This window comes from Cannabis sativa, chromosome 7, assembly GCF_029168945.1.
Source record: "Cannabis sativa cultivar Pink pepper isolate KNU-18-1 chromosome 7, ASM2916894v1, whole genome shotgun sequence".
In the NCBI taxonomy this organism is placed as follows: domain Eukaryota; kingdom Viridiplantae; phylum Streptophyta; class Magnoliopsida; order Rosales; family Cannabaceae; genus Cannabis; species Cannabis sativa.
Window position 1 is genome coordinate 1,758,494 of NC_083607.1, and position 20,001 is coordinate 1,778,494.

Genomic DNA, 20,001 nt, shown 5'->3' on the forward strand with positions numbered 1-20,001 from the left:
TATTATTATTATTATTATTATTATTATTCCAACCGTGCATATGATCATCTTTTAATTATCAAAATCATGAACTATATTTTAACTTCATGATCACGTACGTACGCACATTATTAAATAAATATACAATAATGATGTGTTTTTATTATATATATTATTGTTAATAATTAAATTAATTAAACAACTATTTTATAATAGGAAAAATATTGAAACATACTCTAGTGCATTTGAATATTTAGAACTGTGATAGTAAATCATCTGAGAAAAATTGAGTATATTCCCCAATCACTTGAAAAATGTCAAATGTGATGATTTTATTGTATAGGTATGAGACTATATATCACGACGAAAGTTTAAATAAATTGATAGGTATTATATATCGTATATGCTAAGGAGTAACCATTATTTAAGAACTTCAAAGTTAAACAAGCTTAACCTAGAGTAGTCTCATGAGAAGTAACCTCCGGTTAGAAAGGGTCGTGGGGTTGCCGCAAACGCTAACCTCGAAAAAAAAAGGAGAGAAGCTGGTAAGCCCTTACCGGTGGAGGTAGATCTTGAAACCGGCAAAGTAGTTGGCACTGAAGCCAGCAATTATGTTCGATTTCTTGGCCAACAAGTGAGCATGTTGTGCCCGGGTGGTCATCTAAATTTTTCCGATGTACCCCAACAATACAAGGATCAAGTGCTCAATCGAATCAGAGTGAGTAATTTTTAATTATTAAAGGTTGTAATAATTTTATGTCCTCATTTACAAATTAACATAATTTTAAATTATTTTATTACATAGTACTACTTTGATATCGATGGGAATCCCCACCGAGAGCTACTTATGAGGACTTTATATTCGGTGATGGCGGAGCGGTATAGTGAGCGAAAGACGCTCAGACACAAGCATTTCAAACAACATTACAAAAAACCAGAAGATTGGGACACAGTTCTCAAATTCCCCCCTGACTACTTGAATACCGAGACTTGGAAACCGGTTTGCGAATTGTTCGTTAGCGAGGCATTTTTGAATCGTTCAACTAAAAATAAATCGAATCGGCAACTAATGAAATATCCAACAACGCAAGGCACAAAATCGTTGGCGTCCATACGCCACGGAATGGTATGTATTAATTCTTTAATTGTTAAATGTTTCATAAAAAAAAATTCTTTAATAGTTAATAATATTTTTTTCTTATAATAAACTAATTTAATTGTTTATATTTGTATAGGGGGGTACTCCTGGAGAGCATGTAGTTGACGCATGGAAGGAGATCCATGTGAAAAAACCGTCTGGAACTTTCGTTAATGAATTAGCTGCAAAAGATTATGTAAGTGATTAAAATGATTTATTATTAAAATTTATATTTTATATTAATTACATAGTCTAATAATTTTGATTTAAATAGGAGGAATTGATCAAGGAGCTTGATAGGAAGCGACTGGAACGACAATCCCAGAGCGATACTGGAACTGAATCTGAATCTGATACTGGTTATCAGTTTGACGTTATGGAAACAGTTCTAGGCCAAAGATCTGACTATCAGAGAGGCGTGGGTAAAAGGCTCAAGGGCAAAGGAAAGAAACCAATCCCCCAAACTCAATCAACGCGTGCCTCCCCAACCGACTACCGAAATGATGAGCACCATGGCGTATATATTCTCGCCCATGCGTGCCACTTGGGGGGTAATTTGACGCCCGAACAACGTGCCCTAATATTTAACCCACGCTTTGACAATTTCGTTCAAACGTATAGTCAATCGCGATCTCCCGGTGGTTCGTCTTCTCGTAGTCATGCCGCTCCTCCGAACAAAGAACAACAACCTCCTACGCAACCACAATTTCAGCCTTCCTCGCAACAACAATTCCAAAATTTGTCACAAAGAAGAATTTGAAAATTTTTTGCGGAAGAACCCCAATCTTTTCCTCAAAGCAATTTCCTCGAAGAATAACAAATACCGCTCCGCCAATGGGAAATCGGTTCTTATACCGAACACCGTCGTAGTCTCCTCCGCTCGGCTCAAACTTTGCCGATTTTGGATTATTTGGGAGTTCATCGCAGAGAACCAATTTTTTTCAACTCCCATTTTCAACCAAGTGAGCTCGGTAATTTGACGCCGGGTTTATCATCGGACCAAGCGTATGTGCCTTCTCCGCCACAAAGCTTCGGGGACTCGTACCGAAAATAATCCGGATCAAGACTTCATAATTAGAGACTTGAATGAAGATGTTAATGAATAATTTATTTATGTTTTGTAATAATTTAGTTTAATTTTGAGACAATATTTTATTAAGATTAATATGTTAAAGTTAATTACTTTGGAGACAATTTTAAATTATTAATAATATTTAATTATTAATGAAGATTAATATTTAGTTTAATTATATTAATTAGATTTATTTATTAAATATTTAATTATTTATATATATAATATAAATAAATTTATATATAATATAAATAAATTTTTAAAAATAATTATTATTTTTTTTTATTCGGCGTGTCTTTGTAGCGGCGGAGCAATAGCGGCGGGACCCCGCCGTATTGCTCCGTGTCGCCTCGAAACACGAAGTCGACACGGGGCAATAGCGGCGGGGTCCGCCGCTCTACTCCGCCGCTATTAATAGTATTAGCGGCGGAACCAGTTTTTGGCCGCTAATACTATTAATAGCGGCCAAGCAATAGCGGCGGACCAATAGCGGCCGAGGTCCGCCGCTATTGCCCTTTAGCGGCCAAAAAATGGAGCAATAGCGGCCGAGGGGCCCGCCGCTATTGCTCCTGAATGTTGTAGTGATAGGGGCACACGAACTCAATAATTAGATATATTAATTTACTTTTATATTTTTTTAAAGATACTGCAAATCACTTGTTTGATGTCTTTTTGTTAGCATCTTGCACTAAAATATTGAGAATTGATAGAGAATATATATATGTTTTATTAAAATGATCAATGAAAAAACAAATCTACAATAATTTTTTTTTTATTATTATTATTATTATTATTATTATTATTATTCCAACCGTGCATATGATCATCTTTTAATTATCAAAATCATGAACTATATTTTAACTTCATGATCACGTACGTACGCACATTATTAAATAAATATACAATAATGATGTGTTTTTATTATATATATTATTGTTAATAATTAAATTAATTAAACAACTATTTTATAATAGGAAAAATATTGAAACATACTCTAGTGCATTTGAATATTTAGAACTGTGATAGTAAATCATCTGAGAAAAATTGAGTATATTCCCCAATCACTTGAAAAATGTCAAATGTGATGATTTTATTGTATAGGTATGAGACTATATATCACGACGAAAGTTTAAATAAATTGATAGGTATTATATATCGTATATGCTAAGGAGTAACCATTATTTAAGAACTTCAAAGTTAAACAAGCTTAACCTAGAGTAGTCTCATGAGAAGTAACCTTCGTGAATAAAAATTTCCTAGGAAGTGTATGATTAGAACAAAGTATTCTGAAAAGACTCGTATTAGTCTGTGAGATTATTAGACGTCGTTCCAAGAAACAATCAAAATGACATATTAGAGTCATAAATTTGTGGGTAGATGCCCAACAAAAGCTTGAAGCAGGAGCGAACATTTCCACAATTTTTCATATATAGGAATTTTAATAGCGCAACCCCAGAAGAATGTTTTCGTAGATTTCTTACTTATTTTGGCATTCATGAGAGTTTTTTAATGTATATTTTTTTTTTCATAATCGTATACGTGTTAGTTATTTATGACAGCCTATAAATTTTTCAATAATTTCAAATAGTTTATAGAGTCGAAATAAGGTTCAAATAACTGCTTACCCCTCGTATAAAAAAAATAATAATTACACGTGAAATAAAATATTTAAATCTTATTTGTAGCTCTATAAAATTACAAACTATTCTTAATTTTTTCTAAATAACTATAACATATGAAAAAAAAAATGGAGTAAATATTTTTCCAAAATATCGAACAAAGAAAAAGAAGTCTACCAAAACAACTATTAATTTTTGGAAACGAAGAGAGGTGCACTGTAGACTTACCCTCGCATATTTACTCATATATTTTTTCAAATTTTACAATGTTTTATTGACAATTACAAATAGACAATAATAATTTTTATGTCCAAATTATACACCAAGCTATGATACATATACAATTGTTTTTTTTTTTTTTAAGAAAATGGAAAACTAGTTAACCAACACAATAAATAAATAATATTTTTACTTATACAAATCTAAAAATATATATACAAATATATGTATGTATATTATATGAAAAAAAAAAAATATATATTGTTGTACCCATGTAGATGAAGGTATACCTAGGGAGTGACAATTATAGAGAGTGTAAAAACATGTGATATATACAATAATAAGCATAAAATTGCATGGACCAATGTTTTGGATTTGGTCATTATAATTATATAAGCTAATAACTTTATCCTAAACAATAATCCTGTTTATATGGAATTTAATTAATATTATATACATTTTACATTTTCTCAAGGAAATATTTGGTTATTGTAATTAATTAGGGTTCTAACTTCTATAACATTCTATTGTTTACTAGTGTTGTTTCCCAATTAATAATGTATTATTTTTCAATATAGAGGTGCTAATAATAATAATGTTGGTCAAAGTGTTGCATGAATAATTTAATCCAAAAAAAAAAAACTTACATTTTATTTTATTATATGTAAATATAGATTAATGATTATTATAATTATTTTTTACACATAAAAACATAAATATGGATGTAGAATTAAAAATGTCAACAACTCAACGGAGCGAAGAACTTGCAGTTGTAGGATATGTTTTGCTTTATATTACGTTCAGTAAAAAATTTATCAAACTAACAATGTGAAATATTATAATTTGCAAAATAATCTCATTTAATTTACTTTATGTGGGCATGATGATCACATATTCATCATCGGATTACAATTTAATGGTTTAATATTTTTTAAATTTATATTTATAGTTAAATTTATTTAGTACTCATTGTAATATCTATTAAAAAGTGGTAAGACCCACACTATAACGATTGCATTGGATAAAAATTGGAGTATTTTTTTCTTTCTAAAGAATTGTGTAGACCAAATCTTCTTATAAATTGTGAAAAAAATGAGTTTGTTACAAAAACTCATGTTGAAGAAGACCCAACATTAGAGAAAGTCTTGATTTTTTTGATGTTTGTTGCATTGCAATGGTGTGGGACTTTGTTAAACAAACCCACACTCAAGAGTGTCGTTGTGAAAAAATTATTGATTGAAGTAAGTTAGGCTTTCTTGAAAACACTTAGGTTGCATTTTAAAGTATTGGAATGTTCTTTCTACCATTTTGGTGGAATGACTATTTCATTTTAAAAAGAAATGAAAGACCATTCCAATGTAACAAAAGAAAAAATTTAATGATCTTTTTATCAATTGTTTTTATGCATTTTAAATTTTATTCCATTCAATTCCTATTCTTATTCCCATTCTCATTCCTAATATTCCTATATTTTCATTCCTCCCAACCAAACCCACCTCAATTCATTCAGAACTTACCTCTTTGGTCAAGAACTCCATGTGGGTTCCAAGCATAAAAAGAAGTGGGTTTAAAAATACACTGTCTAAGAAGTGTGAATTATAATAATCTCTATAACTAAACCCACAAAACTAAATGTGCACCCTCATATTACTACCCACTCAATCATGTAGGTTCTATCCATATTAAATGCCTTATAAATAGAGTCTCTTTTAAATTCCCCACATTAGAAGAATTATATATTTATATATATTATAGGCTAATTAAGAATTTTGCTCCTGAACTTTGACATGTACTAAATCATGCCCCTGAACTTTTTAGGTCGTTAAAAATACTCCCTGAACTATTGAAATTGTTGGATTTAAGGATTTTTGTCAAATTTTATTCAATTCTACTATTTCAAAGATTGTTTATGTACTAAATCATGCTCTCAAACTTTGATATCTACCAAATCATGTCTCTCGAACTTTGACATGTACTAAATTATATCATCTGAACTTTCATCCATGTTAGACTTTTTTACTAAAATTAGAAAAAAGTCATTAAATCCAACAATCTCAATAGTTCATGGGACATTTTTAATGACCTTAAAAGTTCAGGGGATATGATTTAGTATATGTCAAAGTTCAAGGATAAAAATTATAATTAGCCTATATTATATCATAAGTCTACCGTACACACTCTCTTAAAATAGTGTTTTAGTAGATTCTCTATCTATTTCGGTATCTAAAAAATAAATTAATTTTTTTTTTCATGATTCTGTATATGTTATAATTATTTAAGACCACCTGTAAATTTTCAGAATATTCCGAGTAGTTCACAATACTAAAAATAAAATTTGTATATTTTGTTATAAGCACAACTGTTTTTTCTTTTACGCGTGGTAAGTAACTGTTTAAACTTTATTTTCAGCACCGTAAATTATCTGGAATTTTTTAAAAATTTACAAGTAGTCCTAAATAGCTATACAAACGTAATTATAAAAAAAAATTAAAAAATCTCTTAAATACCGAAACAAATAAAGCGCTACCGAAATGACTTTGTAGGAGGGTCTCCTACATAAATTTCTTATATTATATTTATATATATGTGTGTGTGAAGGGTTGTGAATAGAAATTAAAGTTGTGCATGCCTTGATAAACTTTTGGGACATGGCAAGATAATATTCAAAATGACAAAGCTATAACTTATAATATAGTGCCACCTAAATAAATCCATTATTATGTGATGGGAACCAAAAGAGGGATGGCTTCCTTTATCATGTGTTGTCCCTTCTATTCCATTTTATTTATCATTTCCAAAAAAAATTGATAGGTTGCATGATTTTTCTTCACATGTAGTCACCACAACCTATCTACTCCATCATTAAAATACCAACACACATCCTCTTAAAAATATTTGCACTAAAAAAAATACTCCATTTAAGTGGTTTTAACTTTGTGGTTATAAATATATAGTTTAATGATATTACACATCTCCTTAAAAAGAGATGTAAAGTTTGAATTTTTTTCTCTTTCAATAAAAAAATAAAATGGATTTAAGTGTCCTATATTTTAAAATTGTACATATTTAATATTTTAAACTTGTATTTAATCAATTAAATTTTGTTAATACAACTAAACTTTCTTCAATTATAAGAGCTACAAATTTATTTAATTATTTAATTATATATAATTGAGAGTAGTTTAATTAATTTGACTTGAAGGCACTAAATATGTATTATTTTAAAATACTAAAAACTAAATTTGTTTTTTGAAAAAACACAAGGTACATACGAGTATATTCATTATTATTACAAGTGAGTTTTGAGCTTTACTTTTAAGGTTATTTATACATAAGGGAGCAACATATGTCTATGGAAATTAAACCTTATTTGTAAGGGAGACTTTGATATAAAAAAATAGGGTAAGTTGAAAAATACCACTTTTATTAATCAATTGATCAAATTTACTTTTAATTTTATATTTAATTGAAACATACCTCTTTTTATATGTATTGTACCCAAAATACCCTGACATAAGAGAGTCACATGAAGAGTATCTTGAAGTGACAGGGGCAAAATTGGTACAATGTTTAAAAAAAGAGGTAAAAATGATAAACTTTAAAAAAGAAGGTAAAAATAAAAGAGAACAATATAAAAAGGGTATATAGTGTAATTTCCTCTAAAAAAATAGAATTATTTCATAAATACACAAAATAATAAAAAAATTATTAAAATATGATTTCACAGAATTTTAAATATTTTTATGATTTATATTTTTTTATTTATAAAAAATACGGTATTTTCATGTTGCTTTTTTATTAATTTTTTGTTATTTGTATATTATTTTATGTTGTTGTTTTGATATTGTTTAAGTGTTATTTTCTTGTTACTTTTATGTATTATTTTTTTACTGTTTTTATAAAATACCATAAAAATGTAAAAAAAATCTTTAAACGTAAAAATAGTTTATAAAGAATGGTATTTTATATAATTATTCCTAAAAACAATTGTTGAGAAGAGTTTTTTTTTTTTTTTTTTTGGTGATGTGCAATGCAAAATTCGTAAAATTTATTCAAATTTTAAAATATTGGGCCCAAAAATGATGAGTTTACCGTATGACCCATTTTATGACATGTGTGTATAATTATTGTATGTGATATATATTATTTTATACACTTATTTTGTCGAATTGTTTAAATTTAAAGGGGAAATTACAAATTTTTTGGGTTTTTATGTGTACAATTTTTTTTTTAAAAAAAGGTTATTTTATGAGAAAAACTTAAGAAAAAGTTAAAAAATATGAGAAAATTATGTAAGGGTAACCAGTAACTTTTAGGATAATTAAAGGGTAACCAGTTACTTTATACTATTTTTCTCATATTTTTTTTAACTTTTTTTCTAAATTTTTTCCATAAAATAATCTTTTTAGAAAAAGTTATATTTTTGAAAACTTATAATTATAATTATTTTTTAATATGATAACGTATAATTGTAGTTATCGTAAATATTTTATCATTTTGAAAAATTTCAAACGATTCATGTTCATTGTACCGAAAATAAAGTTTAAACTTTCAATTGGTTGTTTTGAATTTCGGTTTCGGTATCATAAGATTAATTTATAATTTGTTAAAAATTAATGGTAAGTAGACAATTATAAAAAAAAATTAAATATTATTTCTTTCAAGTGTCGAAAACTTAGGTGGCGTTTGGTTGGAGGTAATGAAATGAAATAGAATGGAAAAGAAACAATTTTCATTCCATCATTTGTTTGGTTGCATTTTAAAGTATTGGAATGACATTCTAATGGAATGCTCTTTCCACCATTTTGGTGGAATGGCTATTCCATTTTAAAAAGAAATGAATGATCATTCCAATGTAACAAGAAAAAAAAAATTAATGATTTTTTTATCAATTTTTTTATGCATTTTAAATTTTATTCCATTCCATTCTTATTCCTATTCCTATTCCCATATTTTCATTCCTCCCAACCAAACGTTTTCTACCATAATTGCTCTTAAAATTTTTTAAGAACATATCATTCTATCAATGAAAAATAGACAAATACAACATTTTGAAAGTTATATAGAAATATATCCTTTTTATTGAAAAATTCATTGAAAGTATTTTTCTTTAAAACTCGTTAATTAATAACAATTGATAATTAAATGAAGAAATTCCACTTTATACTCACTTTTTATTTCTTATTTTAATTTTTACTTTTAATTTACTATTTTTTAATTTATACCCAGTTTTATAGGTTATATTCCCATTATGTGCATTAAGAACTATAATTTTAATAAGTTATGTGAGGTTATATTTGGTACTTTGATTATAAAAGAGGGTATTTATCAATTAAAATTATTTTAGAGTTATATTTAATTAATATATAATAAAAAGGGATAGTTTTCAACTTATTCCTAAAAAAATGGTAATCCAAGAAAATAATCTGCTCTAATTTTTTTTTAAAACAAGGTACTTTTCTATATACAAGTTTCAAATATTGTATTTTTTAATTATACATTTTAAGGAAAGTCCAAAGATTATTAAATTTGATTTTTTTGATGGGATTTTTCTTTTTATTTTGAGCATAATTGTGCTCCCATATTTATTAGATGCACAAAATAACCTGAGTGTTTTCAACTAAGAGTAATTAATTAATACATAATCTTTATTAGGTTATATTTTTAAGGGATAATTTCAAAAAAGACACAAAACAACAAAAAAATTACAAAAATACAGTTATACGAAATTTTAAATATTTTTACAGTTTTAAAGATTTTATCTACATAAAATATGGTATTTTTTATATTGTATAGTTTTCTTCTGTTTTTATAAAATGCTGTAAAAATGTAAAAAAAAAAAAAAAAAAAAAAAAAAGCTTTTTTGAATTTAAAAGTTTGAATATTTTTACAAAAAATAATAATTTATGTATTTTTTTTACTATTTTTAATTACTGTCCAATTTAATAAACATGTATTAATTAACATGGATTTAATATTTATGATGATTTTAATATTATCAACTTCATGGTCCTCAAGCCCACGATGATATATTAAGTATTATTTTTCTTATGTTTTTGCTACTAAAAAGTAACTAAATATAAAAAAGTAACTAAAATAATAATTTACAATACAATAACAAACACAATATCTAAGTAATTATGTTTTAATAAATAAACAACACAAAATTATACATTAAAGAAAAAGCAATAAGTAAAGTTTTAATTTATAATTAAGAAATAACTAACATGGTACAAGAGGTGACTGAAAAGTAACCAAAATGATATAATATACTAAGAAAACTTTACACATTATTTAGCATAAAAATAGGTATAATTTAATTTGATTAAAGTATTTTAAATAAGGATATTAAGGGCATAAATACATAAATTTATACATTTGTTTTACTTAAATACTTAGCTTTTAATTTTGACAGCATAAATACTTAATTTTTAATTAGAGATATATATTGGTAGCATAAAATTAAATACTTAAGTTTAAAAAATACATGACTTTTAAGTTTTGGAGTATAAAATTAAGTCAGAAACTAAAGGTTGCAACAAAAAATTAAAAATAGTGTATTTATATTGTAAAAATTAAGGTGTCATTTGGTAATACTTTTTTAATCAGTTTTTTGTTTTTTAAATTGAAAAAGTGAAAATATTTTTCAAAAACATGTTCTATAAAATTGTTTTTACTTTTTAATTTTTTAATTGAGAATCAAAATTTTAAAAACAAGAAAAAATCACTTTCAATATTTTTTTAAACAATTTTTTTTTTCTTAATCAATATCTTGGACTTCGATCATGACCGGACCCAAATCCCCCCACGGTTCTGGCGCTGAACTCGGTCTCTGACTTGAACCTAAATCCGACCCCGGACCTAGACTCGACGTAAATAAAATCAAAAAATAAAAATAAAAATAAAAATGAACTTTAAAGAACACACTTTTGTTTTCTGTTTTTAAAATTGAAAAACAAAAGTGGTTACTGAACGCATTTTTGTTTTTCAAAAGCAAAATTTTTAAAAACAAAAATTTTACTTTCATTTTGTGATTAAAAAATTATAAAACAAAAGTGTTACCAAACGACACCTAAAAGTTTAGGTATTTATGCTGATAAAATTAAAACTTGCGATATTTAAGTGCAATACATACATAAAATTAGGTATTTATGAATTCAATATCTCTTTCAAATACTATATGAATAAATTGAAAAATAATTATTTAATAACTAAAATAAATTATTAAATAATATTGTCATTTAATATAATTATTAATTAGACATAATAAAGTCTTCCGATTAATAAATAAAACCTAAAATCTCTTTTCTTCACAATTTTGTCCTTGCTTAGTGAAAATTCATAAACTAGACATAGTCTAATTTTTAGAATTATAATTGATTAATTAAAATCAATTATCTGAGTCTTACAAGCAGTATGGTCTCAACTAGAATGGGGACCATGGGCCTATATAACCGAGCTTCCAATAAGTAGATCAAGAATTTACCAAGTAAATCCACTGACTTATTAATTCCTTGTTGCATCCCCGCAATAAACTTAGAATTGCAGTCTCAGTCATATAGAACGCTCTATATGTTCCACCATATAGATACGCTATCACATTTAACCATCGTTATAATCTTAATAATTAAAGATCCTCTATATAGATGATTTACATCGAGTAGGGATAAATTTACCGTTTCACCCCTCAATGTATTTTGATCCTTAAAACACTAAGCTACCTGCAAATGATGTTTTAGTGAACTAAAATATAATCACTGAAACAAGAGCTCTTCCATTTACATCTATTTAGCCAAGCTCGAAGGAAATCATTACTTAACTTCTAAATACCTATAGAAGCTATAGATTCCATATTTATGTTTAGCACTCCCACTCAATCATACTATCATGTTCCCAAAATGTACGTATCACCCTGACCTAAAAGTATGCTTAACTAACAAATCAAAGAACATGAATAGCACTCCTGAGATTGAGCCTACGCATATCAGGATTAAGATCTTTTGATCTAAGATCAACTAGTGATATTGACTTGGAAAGATACAACGGTAGGTATTATAACATCTTAACCAAGATCAATATCGGTCCAGTACAATGTATACTCCATACATTCTAAACTAGCATATTTTACCAATGTTCTGAAAATAACATAATACTTATGCAAAGTGTAAGTACACTTCATCGCTGATTGTCACATCAGTGTAAATCCAATGCATTGATGAAACAGGGACTTTGTCTTTCGAAGAATATAATCACAATCACATTCCACTGTATTGACATCACTGTAATTGTGAATGACTATATGTTCTGGACTTAACAGATTTTGTATATATATACATATATATTAAACCATAAACATGAAAACAACATGTAAACATAAATGACTTCTAATCTTTTATTGATAACAAATCAGATTAGATTGTAATGTGTTTTATTTAGGGCATAAAATCCCAACAGAGAAACCATTCAAACTAGTTCGGTATCATAATTCATAATTAAAAATATGAAATAGGACGCCTTACGAAAATTAGTAAGTAAACTAGTAAAATTCTCTTACAAAAATCTTAAAAATTCAATACAAATAAAAAATCTCGTAAAGAATACAAAAAATAAAACCAAGTTGTCAGTCTTGAAGACCCTAATTTTTCTTTTTAATTTCTATTAAATTATTTTTTTCAAGAAAAAACTTAATTTCCATGAGAGAAACATAATTTAAAGTTTATATGTATATATTTTAAATATGTATATAAATTATAGAGTAATTCGACAATGCACCTCTTACAAAATGATGCACTGATGCATCTCCTACTGTTTCAGCAACTAGAAGTTTTATTTAGTCCAATTTATTTTCATGGATGTATATGTTAAAGTTATTTAAGACGTACTGAAAAATTTATAATAATTTATAGTATATAAAGTAACGTTCAAATAATCTATTTTACACGTGTGTAAAATAATGAGTTACGTATGCAACAAAATGTTTGAACCTTATTTTTCAGCGTGTTAAATTTTTCTAATTAATTTCTCAAAATTTTATAAGAGATCTTAAATAACTACAGCGTACTCAACCATAAATAAATTAACTAAAAAATTATAAATGACGAAATAGATAAGGGTGCTTCGGCACCATAGAAGTTTTCTAAATTATATTATGTTTTACTATATATAAGACTGTTAGTACTAATGACAGTTCCATACACTATATAACTGCATAAGAGTGTTAAGAGAGCAAACATAACTTGATCACTTATTTTTGGGTAAATACCATTTTGGACCTTCTGTTTTACAAAAGTTACCAATTAGACCCTCTGTTTTGTTAAATGACAAAATGGACCCTGTATTTTCTAAAATAGTACAAATAAGACCCTGAATTGATTTTTTGTCAAAATAAAGTTTAATTATAATCTGATTTAAAAGTGATATGACAAAACTGTTTACATTTTTTGTATCTGTTCGTATTAAGCAGTGTCTTCAAGTTGGTTGTATTAAAAAAAAGTTGTCAAAAATTAAGCTCAGGGTCCTATTTTTACTATTTTAGAAAATACAGGATCTATTTTGTTATTTAACCAAATACAGGGTCTAATCTGTAACTTTTGCAAAACACATGGTCCAAAATAGTATTTACCCTTTATTTTTTACTCTCGGTCTCCATCTTTCCAAAAAACCTTCTCTCTCTAGAGTTCTTTAGTTTTCTTCAAATTGTTCTAGGATTTCGTTAACCTTAAACATTTCAAGATTTAAAGTCCTAAATCATGAGATAAGCCATTAGCAATCTAATGAAGACTTAAGAGTAAATATTATTCTGTTTCAAAAAAAGAGTAAATATTATTTGAATAGCATTGAACTAATGTGGCAAGCATTCTTTGAAGAATTGACTTCATATAAATCAATGATGTTTGCTAAACTAAACTTTACTCTATTATGTAATTCTCATTTTGAATTATCTTGTTATTCATAATTATTGTTGTTGTTTTAACTCTTTGTTGTTATTTCCATTATTTTTTTAAATTTGTATTCGTTCATACTTCACTAATCTTGTATTAAAATCATAAGAATTCTTAAACATTCCTAATAATTACCAAATAGTATAATTACTATATATCCTACTAATTACACATAACCACTCTATTTTAAAATACAATTTGTAAATTTTAAATACTATTTACATATTTGTCAAATAAGTTAATCATTATACAGTATAATAATATTAAGTCCAATTAGGAATTTTTCTCCCGAACTTTGACATGTACTAAATTATGCCTTCTGAACTTTTAAGATCGTTGAAAATTCTCCCTAAACTATTGAGATTGTTAGATTTAAGGACTTTTGTTTAATTTTAGTAAAAAAAATTCTAACATGGATGAAAGTTTAGGGGGCATGATTTAGTATATATCAAAATTTGAGGGGCATGATTTGGTAGATGTCAAAGTTTGGGGAACATGATTTAGTACATAAACAATCACTGAAATAGTAAAATTAAATGAAATTAGACAAAAGTCCTTAAATCTAACAATCTCAATAGTTTAGGGAGAATTTTTAACGACCAAAAAGGTTCAGGGGACAAGATTTAGTACATGTCAAAGTTTGGGGGAAAAAAATACTAATTAGCCTAATATTAATTATCTAAAAATAATAATTTTATGTAATCACACACTCCATTCTCATAAGAAGTCATAAAAAATGAACAATTTACTTAAGATCCTTTAATTATTTCTAATTACATAATTACTATATAATTAAGAGTAAATAGTAGCATAAGTACCTAAAGTTTTAAGTTTGTAAGTGTTATAAACTCAATATTTATTTTTAGCGGCATAAGTACTCATAGTTTATAAAATTGTAATTTTTCTCTAATTTTGTCAGTACAACCTCTGTTATTATCTTAAACAGGACACATATGAAGTCCATATTCTAAATTATTGAGTCTAGACATAAACATGCAGTATAAATTACTTCTAAATATTCTTTTAATAAATTCAAAACGAAATCTGTACTGACGAATTTAGAAAAAATTATAATTTTATAAATATTAGGTACTATATCGTTAAAAATAAATATTAAATTTAAATTGTTTATAAATTAAAATTTTAAATACTTATACACCATTTAACCTATAATTAATTATATAATTAAACAAATACCCTAAACTTTATAATTCCATTTAATTACACTCAATTTCAAATACACATAACTTTCCAAATATGTACAACTCTACTTTATAAAGTAGTGGTGAAGAATTGTATGCAATTATGCATGTGTTGTGTGGGGCCCACAAGAATGAAATAAACAATGAAGAAGACAATATTATTATTATTATTAATATTAATTTTACACAAACCAATATCAAACAAACAAACCTCTCTACTCATTTCTCTAACCCATTATTGGCTCTCTCTCTCTTTCATTTGATTTAGAGAGAGAAAACCTCTGTGCTGTGTTGTCTCTCACTGTACACACACACACTTTCATGAGAGTCGGCTTAGGATCCAAATAAGGAGTGGAGCGAGGTTTTGGGCGACAAACAAGATAAAGACTGTATCTTTAAGATTTTCCTTTTTTTTTTTTTCTCATTTGGGGGTGTTACTCTTGATCTTTAGGACAAACAAACAACTGGGTTTTCTTAAATTTTCCGAATTTTAATCTGGGTTTATCTTTGTTTTTCATTTTCAGATTAGTTTCAAAACAAATCTGTTGAATTTTTTTTGGATTAAAGATTCGATTTTTACATAACTAACACCATTGAATTTGAGCTTCTTTTTTTTTTTTCAATGAGTTGGAATTAGATTTGTTTATAATGGCTCAAGAGGATCATTACCAAGATCAAATGTGTAGTAGTAGTGGTAGTGGTAGCGTTGGAAAAGGATCAAAGAAGAAAAACAAAGCCCCACAAAGAGGACTTGGTGTGGCACAGCTTGAGAAAATCATATCAGAAGAACAGAATAAGAATAAGAATATCAAGAATGGTGGTCAACCTGTTTCTTCTTCTGATCAATTGGCTCAACAAAGAGATTGTTCTTCTGAGTTGTTTAGTGTTCATAAGGAAGAGAATACTCATACTTATAACAACCCCATTTGGGCTCTTTCTGATTTGGCTCAAAGACCACCACCACCACCACCACCACCACAACCACCAGTTCCATTACCACCCCAATATCAGCCCCCTTACTATTCAATGGTATATAATATATAAGTTATTTTTGCTTTTGTACATTGGATTTGAATCTTGGGTTTTCACACACACATTCATGTACTTTGCTAGTGTTAAAGTGATGGGTTTTCTTTGATATTGGAATTTTGATGTGTTGAACATGTTTTAAGTGAATGTGAATTAGTTTTGCTTTTGTACATTGGATTGAATCTAGGTTCTTACTCATGTACTTAGCTAGTGTTAAGTAATGGGTTTTCTTTGATATTGGAAATTTGATTTGTTGAGCATGTTTTAAGTGAATAATGAATTAGTTTTGCTTTTGTACTTTTGATTTGATTCTAGATTCTTACTCATGTACTTAGCTAAAGTTAAGTGATGGGTTTTCTTTGATATTGGAATTTTGATTTGTTGAACATGTTTTAAGTGAATGTGAATATTTTTGCTTTTGTACATTGAATTTGAATCTAGGTTCTTACTCATGTACTTAGGTAGACTTTAAGTGATGGGTTTTCTTTAATATTGATTTATTTATAGGAATTTTGATTTTGTTGAACATGTTTTTAGGTGAATATGCCAAGATCAACTTGGGTGGCACCAGAAGTGAACTTTCAAATGGATCCACATTATACCAACTATTCTTCTTCATCATTACATGTTTGGCAAGAGAAAGACAAGGTTTTGCCCTGTTAAAGATTTAAAACACTCATTGTGTTAGTAGTAGTTTTTATTGGTGAGTTTTCTTTGGTTTTAATTTGTTGAATTTGTAGGTGATTGCCCCATCATCAACTTTTGTGCCTTCTCAGTTGTATTATCATATAGAGCCCCCTTCAAACCAAAGCTACAATAGCAACTATACACAACATGTTCAGCAGGAGAAAGAAGAGGTTTGCTTGTTCATTCTCTTTCAACTTGATTCTATACCGAAAAGGCGAAAACAAACTGGTTTTTTCATTATTTCAACATGGATTTGGATACTCATTATGTTCTTAGTAGTAGTTGATCTGGTTAATATGTTCTTCAGATGATTTCGAAAAAGAGGCAATACCCCTTTGCAGAGAATCCATCAGTTCCCTCTTTCAACTTAAAGAAACCAACTTTTTTTACTCCAACTATAGGAGATGGATCATCATCATATGGAAATGAAGTAACTTTCTTCAATCCAGAACATATCAGCTCACATTTCAGGTTAGATTATATTGTTATATAGGCTCCTTTATATTGATATATGTTGCTATACAACAACAACACATGTTATGTTTGTTCATCATGGTTTTTTTCATTTTGTGTTTGTAATATTTTTCAGAGATGAATACCCTTCTTCTTCTTCATGCCCAACTTCAGTTCCAAAGCTAAACACCAGAGAAAACAACACAGTTTCGAAAGAAGATTTTCTCGCGCTCGGTTATCCAACAACATCTTCAGCTTCAAAGTTGAGTCTTGGCTCATTTTATCAACCATTCCCAAACTACATCAATCCACACAATTTTGGAACAATCCCAATTCAAGTGAGAGATTAAAACAATTCACTAAACTTGTCTATTTTCTCATTCTTGTTCTTGTTCTTTGTTCTAACACTCTTTAATTTTCTTAAAAGGGAAGTGTAGAAGAGCCAATTTTCCAACATGGGTTTCTTAGTGGCTCATCAACCGAACAACTTGTGCCTTTACACAACTTGTTCCCACCACCACCAACAAAGGAAAATCACCATGAAGTAGCAGTTGAAAAACAAAAGAGTACTAATGGTGATGATGAAAATATTGACCTCACTTTGAAGTTATAAAATGGTATTTATCTTGTCTCTTTTGCCAAAGATTACAAGTAGGATATTATATATCAGTCATATAGATATGACACCTTTTTTTGTAGGTTTTGAAATTTTGGTGTCTTTTTTGTTTTGGTTATGGATTAGTTGGAGTATGATTGATATATGAGAGAATCATCATCAACAACAACATTTGGTGTGTGTTTGGATTGGATTGGATTGTGAGGATCTGAAAATATGCTTTTGATTAGTCTTTGTTTTCACATGGGGTTGAGCTGTGATGTTAGTGACCACCATTGAGTTTGAGAGTGACTTTGTTTTGATGTGTTTGCTAAGTAAAGATGATGACAAAAGCAATGGACCCTTCTAAGGTTGTACAAACAGAATAAGTTACAAACTCATCCACCTTTCTTATAGGCCTTTTTGAGAGTGGGACAAATAGGTATTGAGTGTGCATTAACATATTTGAAAAGTGAACTAGAATGGAACCATATATATATAAACAATTGAGATATTTTAATAGTAAGGTGTTCGCTGTGCGGGTGGAGTGGTTTGAGGCTATTTTGATGAGTACATTATGTGTATGTTGCGGGGCCGAACTAAATATTTATTGAGAGCCTCTCTACCTTTAATTTTGATTTTTAAGTTATGATGGTGTTTATTATAGTTATAATGAACTTTGTATAAAATTTTGAGAAATTTTGAATAGTTTACACAAGAAAATAAAAAGTTCAAAACAGTTGTTTTCACGAGTGTATAAGAAAAAAAAAATGGGTGGTACAAGTTGTTTAAATTCTATTTTTGTTATTGTAAAGTATTATAAATTTTTCAAAAAATTACAAGAGAGTGTTAATTTAACTATAATTTTAATGAACACTGTCGTTAAGAAAAAAAATTAAGATAAAACACCTAAATCTTGTCAATTTGAGGTAACATAGAAGTGTGCTATACCATAGAGTCACAAAAATTGATATATTTATGGGAGTGTTGAGTATTATTAGTGCCTAATAGCAATGCTATTATAAAATTTAAAATTGAAGAATATTAAAAGGCACTTGTGGTACTTAGTACCCTCTAATATCGTTATTAGTATAATTAAGTTTCAAATTCAATATAATTTAATATAATAATTTTTATAAAATGTCACTAGCTAATCGCAATACATCATTTTTAAAAAGTGGTAGATGAATGCTCTATAAAATTGAACTACATTAGGTGGAATGAGAAAATACAATATATATAAAAATTATATTATATACATTTCAAGAAGACATTTTGGGCACATAATCAAAAGTTCATTGAGTTTAACAAAAAAAAAACATTTTTTCTCTTTGACACTACTAGAAAGAACACATACATACACTACTAGAAAGAACAAATGTTTATGATATCATATATATTAACATGTGCAAAATTTCAGCTCTAAATTATCAAATTGACAGTAAAGAAAACAGCTTAAAAATTCTAAATCATCATTGTTGGATATTACTGGTGTCTAGCACAACGTAAAAGTAACACTTTATAATTGGTTAACAATATTTATTTTTTAAATAAATCATAAAATTTTATTAATATCAATTAGTTAAAATAATAGCTTGTAATCTAATCGGAACATTTCCTTCGTCGAAGACACGACCAGGATTAAAATTAGAAAAATAAACTAAATAATCAGTCGTCTAATTCCAAGATGGTTTGATAAAAAAAAAAAAAAAAAATCAAATAAAAAAGATTACATCATCACAGTTAACCTTAATACCTATATTCTGTTTCATTCACCGTCCAAAAGACACAACAGTAAAAACTATTGCAGTAGGTTCAACCTCGTAGCTTGAGCACTCAACTATTGTGTAAGCTACGTAACTGTACTACTAACAAACCTTTTAGTCAAAAAAAATTTGTTATTCCAAACCACTAACAAAGATTTAATGGCAAATCATTGAAGAACAAAAAAGAACCAACAACAAAACCATGTCACACAGACAAAACTAAAACACTCAAAATTATGTCACAAAGACAAAACTAATCACGATAACAAAAATTAAATGGCAACAACAAAACATAACCCTG

The 20,001-nt window shown here is 27.7% G+C and overlaps 2 protein-coding genes across 3 annotated transcripts; both read left to right on the forward strand.

The window, feature by feature from the left end:
- Window positions 1-482: 482 nt before the first annotated feature.
- LOC133029115 (uncharacterized) lies at window positions 483-1,584 on the forward strand. Its single transcript, XM_061101593.1, has 3 exons — window positions 483-697; window positions 785-1,105; window positions 1,215-1,584. The coding sequence occupies exons 1-3, from the start codon at window positions 620-622 to the stop codon at window positions 1,323-1,325; spliced, it is 510 nt and encodes a 169-aa protein (XP_060957576.1). The 5' UTR covers window positions 483-619; the 3' UTR covers window positions 1,326-1,584.
- A 13,655-nt stretch (window positions 1,585-15,239) lies between these two features.
- Window positions 15,240-18,335, forward strand: LOC115698247 (uncharacterized). Of its 2 annotated transcripts, XM_061101731.1 has the most exons (7): window positions 15,240-16,199; window positions 16,737-16,847; window positions 16,940-17,056; window positions 17,194-17,357; window positions 17,476-17,677; window positions 17,767-17,956; window positions 18,082-18,335. In XM_061101731.1, exons 1-6 carry the CDS (start codon window positions 15,819-15,821, stop codon window positions 17,950-17,952), a joined length of 1,161 nt encoding a protein of 386 aa, XP_060957714.1. In that variant the 5' UTR covers window positions 15,240-15,818; the 3' UTR covers window positions 17,953-17,956; window positions 18,082-18,335. The 2 variants fall into 2 exon arrangements, with proteins under 2 accessions (XP_060957714.1, XP_030481307.2); XM_030625447.2 differs by having other exon boundaries at window positions 17,767-18,335.
- Window positions 18,336-20,001: the final 1,666 nt, after the last annotated feature.